This window comes from Panthera pardus, unplaced genomic scaffold (assembly GCF_024362965.1).
Source record: "Panthera pardus isolate Hobbes unplaced genomic scaffold, ASM2436296v1 HiC_scaffold_15, whole genome shotgun sequence".
NCBI classification, from domain to species: Eukaryota; Metazoa; Chordata; class Mammalia; order Carnivora; family Felidae; genus Panthera; species Panthera pardus.
The window spans coordinates 48,325,119-48,335,566 of NW_026526710.1; the positions used below are offsets into that span (position 1 = coordinate 48,325,119).

General features: G+C 40.5%; 1 protein-coding gene across 2 annotated transcripts in view; it reads left to right on the forward strand.

Moving 5' to 3' along the window:
• The window catches only part of MEP1B (meprin A subunit beta), a 28,647-nt gene extending 26,675 nt beyond the window's left edge, over window positions 1-1,972 (forward strand). The window contains exon 15 of one of the 2 annotated variants that reach the window (XM_019465456.2): window positions 1,803-1,972. In XM_019465456.2, coding sequence (XP_019321001.2) covers window positions 1,803-1,814 — 12 coding nt within the window. In that variant the 3' untranslated portion in view covers window positions 1,815-1,972. Of the gene's footprint in view, window positions 1-1,799 lie in introns of both variants that reach the window. The other variant, XM_019465455.2, reaches the window with a different exon arrangement.
• The last annotated feature ends 8,476 nt before the right edge of the window (window positions 1,973-10,448 follow it).

The window sequence follows — 10,448 nt, forward strand, 5'->3', positions numbered from 1 at the left end:
TACATTTTTTCTGGGATGAGGGTCTGTGACCCTTCTGAGAGGCAAAACTGATTTTGCCATAAGTTCCAACCTTCCTGTTAGAGGTGACAGGTGATAAGTGTTTTTGTTCTAAAGGTATTTCAGGGGTGATTGAGCTCAGGTTTCTTGGAAGGGAGTGCTGGCATGTTTGATGCTTTTCCATTAAAAAAACGTTCCAGTTCATTCTGGCTTCATGTGCAGTAACTAACCTTGAGGCCAGATGTTTTAAAAATTTTTTTTAATGTTTATTCATTTTTGAGATAGAGAGAGCATGAGCAGGTGAGTGGCAGAGAGAGAAAGGGAGACACAGAATCTGAAGCAGGCTCCAGGCTCTGAGCTGTCAGCACAGAGCCCAATGTGGGGCTTGAACCCATGAACCGTGAGATCATGACCTGAGCCGAAGTCAGATGCTTAACCGACTGAGCCACCGAAGTGAGTCCAGATTTTCAAGTAGAGGGTTTAAAGTCTTGCCTCAGAAGGTCTCTAAAATGTCAATAGCCTCTTGAAGGTCTCAGATTGGATTCCCTGGGAGACAGTGCTCCCGGCAACACAGAGTAAAGGAGTAACAGAGTGAGAGAAACGGGACAGGGCAGAGGGTGAGATTGCACTGTGGTGACCTTGCACTTGAGGCCTCGGCCCTGCTACGAGGGTCTCTGGAGCTGGGATAGTGTCCTGAATTTAGGCAAGGGGGCCAGGCCGTTGTACTCTCCCTCATCAACAGCCATTGGATGGGGGTTGCCCCATAACCAGAAAAATGGTTATTGAAGGCATACTGTTTTAAGACTATGACTTTTTGAATGGAAAAACTGGTATTGAGACACTAAATTTGCAAAGTTAGGTAAAAGATGGACAATGATAAGGAACAGAAAGCATACAGTTTTATTCTATACATGGCTGTCACATTTCCTCAACGTCAGGAAGTGTTTAAAGCTAATAGTAAAGCAATGGCCCGATTATTTCACAAGCTTATTAGAAAAGTACTTAAAATGTATACAGGTGTTTTGCTGTGTTTGCTTTTCAGACATGTATTTCCAGCTTACTTTATGACTCAAAATAGAAGGGACAGATTGGCCAATGACCTAGTAGGCCAACGTGGTGGAAGCTGTACCTGCAGGCATGGTACACTGGGCCAGTAGGGATGCACGTGAAAATTAGAGTCGTGGTTAGAAAAGAGAGGACAGTAGCTGGTGGATAGGACCACCATGTTATTCTTTTGGAAACTGGAAAATATAAATGCTATTATAAGGGCGGATTTATGAAGCAAAAACTGGAAGGAGTTAAAGAAAATGATAAAGAGAAGAGAAAGAAAGAAGGAAGTTAAATCAAGAAAGGGGAAAATTATCAGAGTAATTGGGTCATGGTAGGGCCATTAAGTAAACACACACACACACACACACACACACACACACACACACAAACACACACACCCCTGACCACCGTATTCCCAAGAGCAAGAAACCAAATTATATTTTCCTCAGTCTAGGCATTTCTACAGTGAATTCACTGATAACAGAACCTCCAGATCTAGTTTAGGTCTCCAAACAGAATGCCCTTCTTTCTGAGGCTGCACTGTGTGCTCCTTTTAATGTTTTAGTATCTGAACTATATGAGCAGGCCAGACCAGTGCATCTGCCTGGAGACTAGGCTGGGGCAGTCCACCAGCTGGGCGGATGCCAGGAGCCAGTTGATGGCACTTCATTTAAAAATTAGACTTGTGATTCATTTAAATGGCAGTCTTTAAATTTAAAAATTAAATCATCAATTGCTCTTTCCCTTTTTAGCAGCATGCATTTTGAAGATTAACTCAACAATATGGCCAGCAAATGAAATTACAAAGGATTCTTCATCATGGATTTCACCTAGAATATATTACAACTGCCTTGTTCTTCTGTAAATGGATCTTCTCTGTAAATAGCTGGACATACTATAAATCACTATTTTGTTAAAAGTCTAACTGGTGACATGTTTGTGTTTTTGTTTTTCAAAGAGGGGAATTAACTCAGGCTCCTCTGGAAGTATAATAATATCCACAAAAAGGAGCACAACAAACAGAGATAGCTTTCCAAATTCCTGATCATTCCCGGGGGGAGGGGGGGGCAAGTGTAGTGGCCTCATGAGTGATTGCCTAGGAACCCACTGGAAACACCCGATGGGAATGATCTTCCATGTGCAACCTCAACATTTCTGTGTCGTCCTGTCCCAGGATAGGGAGGGGTGGTAGGGCAGCTCCCTTTCCCTCTTGCCAAAGCTCACCACTCTCTTGTTTTCTTACATTGGCCTTTCAGTATGTGAGCTGGGTTTAGAATTTGTTTGAACATGCAACTGTGATCAACAAGAAAACTTTTGACTCCTAGAACAGTGGGCTCTCCAAGTTCTGGATCTCAAGAGCTTCTATATTCTTCTTCTCCTTTTTAGAAAAAAATTTTTTAATGTTTTATTATTTATTTTTGAGAAAGAGAGGGACAGAGTGTGAGTGGGGATGGGGCAGAGAGAGAAGGAGACATAAAATCCAAAGCAGGCTCCAAGCTCTGAGTTGTCAGCACAAAGCCTGAGTAGGGGTTCAAACTCACGAACCATGAGATCATGACCTGAGCCTAAATCAGGAGTTAAATGATTAACCGACTGAGCCACCCAGGAGCCCTCTTCTGCTTTTTGATGTTTATTTATTTATTTTGACAGGGAGGGAAGGGCAGAGAGAGGGAAAGAGATAATCCAAGCAGGCTCTGTGCTGTCAGTGAAGAGCCCGAAGTGGGGCTGGAAGTCATGAACCTCGAGATCATGACCTGAGCTGAAATCAAGAGTTGGATGCTTAACTGAGCCATCCAGGCGTCCCAGGAGCCTTTACATTCTTAAAAGTTATTGAGAGCCCCAAAGAGCTTCTGTTTGTGAGCATCACATTCATTAGTACTTCCTCTATTAGAAATCCAAGTCAGAAAAACTTAAAACTAGGTATTTGTTAATCATTAAGAAATAATAAGCCTAATGTTTACATGTTAGGATATAATATTTTTATGAAAAATAACTCTATTTTTCAAAACAAGAAAATTTAGCAAAAGAAGGGATAGTGTTTTATACTTTTTTGCAAACCTCTAATGTCTGGATTAATAGAAAACAGCTAAATTTTCACATTATGTGTCTGCATTCAGTCTATTGTGATATATTATTTTCACTGAAGGATATAAAGCAAGTCTAACCTCACACAGATATGTAGTTGAAAAGGGAGGTGTATTTAAATATCTTTTCAGGTAATTGTGCATATTCTTTGTGAATACTTTATTAAAACTTGACAAATGGTAATTTCTTAAAGGTTAGTTGTAACTGGCACCTGAAATGGCATGAATGAACTTTTATACTCGGTTCAGTATCATCCACCAGTCTGTCGTGTATATTAAATGGATCGTTCATCTATGCATGACTTTGTACTACTGTGTATTGATCATTTAGAAAATACCTTACTGGTTCACTAAGTTATGCGGCACATACAATCTTTGGCACATTTCATTGTATGATATCAAAACATAACGTTAGTTAATATCACTAACGATCGTATTAAAAAAGTCGTTAATCCTCGGGAAGCTGACACTCGTGGTGGCAAAGGCAAATCTCCCAAGATTCAGATTGTTGCTCGAAAGCTTAAATCTTATCACTGACAATAAATACTGTCTTCCTTGTAGTGACAGCCTCACTTCAGTCAATTGTTTTAATTCAAATTTTACTTTGAAATAATTGTAGATTCACATGCCGTTGTTAAAAAAAAAAAAAAATAGGGAGAGATCCCTGTATCCATCTCGCAGTTTCCCTCAATGGGAACATCTTGCAATACTTACCAGGATATTGACATTGATACAGTCAAAATACGGAACATCTTCATTGCCACAGGAATCCCTCAAGTTGCCTTCAAATAGCCACTCCATCTCCTGATTGTCCCTACCTGCTGCTTAACCCCTGGTAACCATTGGTCTGTTCTCTGTTTCTGCAATTTTGTCATTTAAAAAAATGTTATACTAACAGAACCATACAGTATAGAACCTTTGGGCATTGCTTTTTTTTTTTTTTTTTTTTTTTTTTAAACTCAGCATAATTCTCTGTACCTTCATCTAGGTTGTATGTTCAAGAGTTTGTTCCTTTTTATCACCAAGTAGTGTTCATGGTGTGGACTCAGCACAATGTAACCATTTACTTGTTGAAGGACTTCTAGGTTGTTGCCAGTTTGGGGCTATTACAAATAAAGCTGCTATAAACATGCATGCACAGGGTTGTTGTTGTCTTATTAATGCTTATTTGTTTATTTTGAGGGGGTGTGTGGGAATAAGCTTAGGAATTCCTGAGCCTGTGCTGACAGGTTAACAAGGCGTAAAGAATTACAAAGCCATAGGAGGCTCACATCCAAGTTTGGATAAACAAGATGAGGTAAACAGGTATAGAGACGGCAGGGCAAAGGCCCCAATACAAAGGTATATGGGGTAAACAAGATTAGGTATTCAGGATGGAAACGCCCCCCAATGTAACATTTATTCACATTTTGAGAGACAGAGCGTGAGCTGGGGAGGAGCAGGGAGAGAGGAAGACACAGAATCCGAAGCAAGCTCCATGCTCCAAACTGACAGCACGGAGCCCGATGCAGGGTTCCATGCGGGGCTCAAACTCAGAAACCATGAGATCGTGACCTGAGCCGAAGATCGTGACCTGATGCTTAACCGACTGAGCCACCCAGGCCCCCAGAAATGGCCCCCAATTTAGTACTATACCAGAAAGCTGCTTTCACGGGAAGGAGGGACCAAATTAGGTAAGCAGGTAAACAGCGCTATAGACCGCTGTGGGTAGAAGTTGCCCAGAGCGGAGCTAATTAGCAGAAGAAAGTTGCCTTGTTGACCCTGAGGTAGCAAGCCTTATCTGTCCTATCCCCTAGGCTAGCTAAGATAAACAGACACAGCGCCTCAGGTCTGCTGTTAACCGTCTGCCTGGCGCCAGGATTTTGTTTTATATTGACCTAAACCCCTAACACTGTATATCTTGAAAACCCCCTTTCCCTCACGCCTGTGAGTTAATGTTCACAGATTTATTGTCTCTTTGTGCACGTCCATCACCATGTTTGTAAGCCTTCTGATCCTAATAAACATGTAACAAGGACCCTAACTCGGGGCTCTTGTCTTCTCCCGGACATTAGCCATCTCTTGCATTTAATCCTGTGTCTTGCTTTCTTGCTAGACGAGAAAGAACTCTAGACCCAGAGTCTATGACGGTGGGGTGCAGAGAGAGAGGGAGAGAGAATCCCAAGCAGGCTCTGCACTGTTAGCACAGAGCCCCACGTGGGGCTCAACGTCACAAACCGTAAGATGGTGACTTGAGCTGAAATGAAGAGTTGGACGCTTGGGGTGCCTGGGTGGCTCAGTTGGGATCTCATGGTTCATGAGTTCGAGCCCCTCATCGGGCTCGCTGCTGTCAGCGCAGAGGCTGCTTCAGATCCTCTGTCTCCCTCTCTGCCCCTCCCCAGCTTGTGCTCTCTCTCTCTCTCTCTGAAAATAAGTAAACATTAAAAAACAAAAAAAGAGTCAGACACTTAACCGACTGAGCCACCCAGGTGCCCTGTACGGGTTTTATGTAGACATAAGTCTTCATTTCTCTGAGATACATGCCCAGGATAGCAATTGCTGGGTCATATGGTAGCTGCATGTTTAGTTTTTTAAGACACGGCCAGACTGATTTGCAGAGCGGCTGTGCCATTTTCCATTTTCAAAAGCAGCATGTGAGGAATCCAGTTTCTCTGCATCTTCACGAGTTTTTGGTGTTGTCACTATCTTTTTTTTTTTTTTTTTTTTTACATAGCCTATTCTTTTTAAAGTACTTCTAGATTCACAGCAAAACTGAGCAGAGAGTACAGAGTTCCCATATACCTCTTTCCCCCCACGCCCACAGCGTCTTCCACAATCAGCATCACTACGGTGGTAAATTTATTGCGATCAGTGAACCTACATTGACCAAAGTATGGACCAAAGTCCATACTTTACATTAGGGTTCACTGTTGGTGGTATATATTCCATGAGTTTGGACAAATGTATAGATGACATGTATCCATTCTCCTGCAGGGTAGTTTCACCACCTGAAAAATCCCTCTGTGCTCTACGTATTTATTCATCCCTCCCTCCACTTAACCCCTGGCAACCATTAATCTTTCTACTGTCTCCATAGCTTTGCCTTTTCCAGAATGTCATGTAGTTGAAACCATAAAGGATGTAGCCTTTTCAGAGTGATTTCTTTCACTTGTCACTATTTTTTATTTTAGCCACTCTGATAAGTGTGCAGTGGTCTGTCACTGTGGTTTTAATTTGCAGTTTCCTAATGACTAATGACATTGAACATTTATCCATCTATCCGTTTATCTATAGTGTTTTTGAGCGTACCTCTTTGTACAGCTTTTATAATCGTTGCTCTAGGTATTACAATTTTTGTACATAATAATTTACATGAAAGTATATAAAATATGCTTATATTTATATATTAATGTAGCATATAATTTATGTTCTATGTAATATATACTTATTTATATATTAACATGTATATTTATAGATAGCTATATAGAAATATATATAAATTCTATTATATATTATTATATTTAAATTATGTATAAGTATATATGTTATATATAAAATTTAAATTTTTTAAATTTCTATTTATATATATGAAAAAGATGTATACTCACTGGGTAAGATTTCATAAAGTTAGTAACGTTTACTGCTTCATTAAGCACATTCTTAAGTAAAAATGGCTTTAAAATCATTTATTTATTTGCTGTGAGTGTGCAACTATAAAAATGGCAATGATACTTCGGTACCCCTGCCTTGGTTTGTGCTAAGACACCAGCAGTTTTACCTATGATTACTTTTTGCTCCTATTTTTTTATTGTGGTAAAATATTTTAAACTATAAAATTCATGGGGCATCTGGCTGGCTCACCTGGTAGAATATGTGACTGTTGTCTCAAGGCTGTCAGTTCCAGCCCCAGGTTGGGGTAGAGTTTACTTTAAACATAAACAAATTAATTAATTAATTATTTTTAAAAAAACCCATAAAAATCACCATTTAGCCATTTTAAAATAGCGGTCAGTACTTTCACAATGTTATACAATCACCACCACTCTGTAGTTACAGAATATTCTCATTACCGCCAAAGAAAATCCTATATGCATTAAGCAGTTATTCTCCTTCCTCTTTCCACCCCAGCCCCTGACAACCACGAATCTGCTTTCTGTCTTTATGGCTTTGCCTAGTCTGGACATTTTATGTAAATGGAATCAGATACTATGTGACTTTTGTGTCTGGCTTCTTTCACTTAACACAAGATTTTCAAGGTTCATCCATATTATTTAGCATATATCAATATATCATTCATTTTTTTAAAAATGCCTATTTATTTATCTTTGAGGAGAGAGAAAGAGAGAGAGAGAGAGCACAAGCTGGGGAAGGGCAGAGAGAGAGGGAGACACAGAATCCGAAGCAGGCTCCAGGCTCTGAGTTGTCAGTGCAGAGCCCGATGTGGGGCTTGAACTCACAAACTGTGAGATTATGACACGAGCTGAAATCAGACGCTTAACTGACTGAGACACCCGGGCTCCCCATCCTTTTTATGGCCGAATAATATTCTATTGCATGAATATACCACAATTTTATACATTCATCAGTTGATGGACGTTTGGGTTGTTGACACCTTTCAGCTACTGTGAATAATGCTGCCATGAACATTTTGTACAAGTTTTTGTTCGAACATCTATTGTCATCTCTTTTGGGAATATATGTAGGGGTAGCGATGGTGAGTCACTTGGCAATTCTACGTTTAACTTTTTGAGGAACTTTCATACTGTTTTCCATGTCAGCTACACCACTTTCACATTCCCATCAGCAATGTATGAGGGGTCCAATTTCTTCACATCCTCACCAGACTTGTGATTTTCCATTTTGTTGTTTAAAAAAAACCATAAGAGACTCCTAAATACAGAGAAGAAACTGAGGGTTGATGGGGAGGGCGGGTAGAGGAGAGGGGAAAATGGGTGATGGGCTTTGAGGAGGGCGCTTGTTGGGATGAGCACTGAGTGTTGTATGTAAGTGAGGAATCACGGGAATCTACCTCCCAAAACCAAGAGCACACTGTATACACTGTATGTTAGCTAACTTGACAATAGATTATATTAAATAAATAAATACATACATATATACGTATACACGTACATACACACATACATAAAAGTAATGTCTACACCTAACATGGGGCCCAAACTCACGACCGTGAGATCAAGAGTTGCATGCTCTACTGACTAAGCCAGCCAAGTGCCCTATTTTTCATTTTTAAAAATTTAAAAATTACACCTCGTGGGTGTAAGGTAGAATCTCATCATAGGCTCACAAATACTTTTGCACCAGAAGTTCAAGTGTCAACACAGAAGAGGCAAATAACATGTTAGTATTAATATAACAATATGTTTTATCTCCATGACCCCATGAAAAGATTTGGGAGGCTGTTAGGCATCTATGGGCCACCCTTTGAAAACAGCTGCATTAGTGAAATGCAGGTAGTGCTTTTGGACTTTTCTGTACACAGTTAGTGATGTTTTAGATGATTTTTCTTGTCTGCTTGCCTTTCACAAAGGCTGAAGGTAGGATAGTGACCTGAGTTTGAGTCCCGGCTCCGTAAATACTAGTTGTGTAATTTTAGGAAAGCTTCCTAATATTTCTGAGCCTCAATTTCCTTAGCCATCAAACGGGGACAATCACTACATATGGGGATTTTTATGTTTTTTAATAAAATAATAAGAGTAAGTTGTCTGGTGCATAGCGGGCATGCAACAAATGGTAGCTATGAAAAGTAGGTAGTGTTAAAAGTGTGATAAAGGGACGCCTGGGTGGCTCAGTCGGTTAAGCAGCCGACTTTGGCTCAGGTCATGATCTCCCGGTCCGTGAGTTCGAGCCCCGCATCGGGCTCTGTGCTGACAGCTCAGAGCCTGGAGCCTATTTCACATTCTGTGTCTCCCTGTCTCTGACCCTCCCCCGTTCATGCTCTGTCTCTCTCTGTCTCAAAAATAAATAAATGTTAAAAAAAAAATTTTTTTTTAAAAAGTGTGATAAATTTTATTATCTAAACGGGACAATTTTGAAGGTGAAGAGAGCTGTCACAAATGACTATGGACAGCAGACTTTCCCTGTCTCAGACAAACTTGGAATAAAAAGAAGTAGTGATGAGGTTTTGGAGTGGGGGTGGGGGGAGGGAGGGTCCGGAGCCGACAGCCAAGAAAGAATTCTTGAGACGTCTTTGGTGCAAAAAGGTGATTTTATTAAGGCATGGGACAGGACCCGTGGGCAGAAAGAGCTGCACTGGGGTTGTGAGGAGTGACTGATTATAAACTATGGAGTTGGGGGAGGTCAAGGCAAAAGGGAGTTTTCCTGAAGGACTTTCATATGTTAAAGAGGACTCATAAGATACTGGAGGTCTAGCTATTGTGAAGCTAAGGTGGTTTTTCTCTCCAGTAAGGCATTAACATTAAGACAGTAGGGAATTTCTAGAGAAATGTTCTACTCTGTCTGTTTGTCAGTGGGCTGCAAGCCCTAAGTGAATTTTAATTTTATCTACATTTTCTTCTTGCCTTTGTTCCCCACATCACTATGGAGGGGAGGGTGATGTTAGGGATCCAGGAAACTGAGTATATAGGTTTCTGGAGGTTAGGCTACTGATAAGGTTGCCTTTTTCTTGTGAATCATTAAGACAGTTGCAAACTGATGGAGACTCTTGTCCTGCACGACTGATCTCTATCAGTTAACCATTTGTTTTCCCCTTTCCTTTGTTCTTGGGTAGCCAGGAGTGCCTGAGGAATGTCACACGCATCCCACCTGCCAGGGATGGAGGTTGCTAGGAGGTTGTTAGCTTGTGATTTGTCCTCAGCTTGCCTTTGGCTCCTTCATCTGTAGGAAGTCACTTTGGCAACAGAAGAGACAGGGTTGCCCACATGCCATTGGTTAAGGGTGATAATGGATTTGGGGATTTGTTAAAAGTAGTGTTTTGTTAGGGTCTAATTAGCAAAAGTAGTTACGTAAGTGCTTTTCCTCACAGTACATGTTCGTGGCAGTTTACAATAAAAATCCTTGTTAGGAAAATTCATCTTTAAAGGTTGATCTCCTTGTTGTGGTTTTCTGTGCAGGACCTTGACCATTTGTGTAGCAAGCCTTACTGGTTTCCCACAGCATGGCTCTTGGATGATTAATGCTACCAAGTTACGGGCAAGCTGTTACTGCTCCATAATCAGGAATTCCCAAATTGAGATGGAGATAATTTTTGAGAATTTTATAGTTTTTCATTCTAGAATAGAAGCATCCCTTCCAATTTCTTATATGTAAATGTAATCATACTACTCATATGTAGTGCATGAATATATCATACGGAATAGG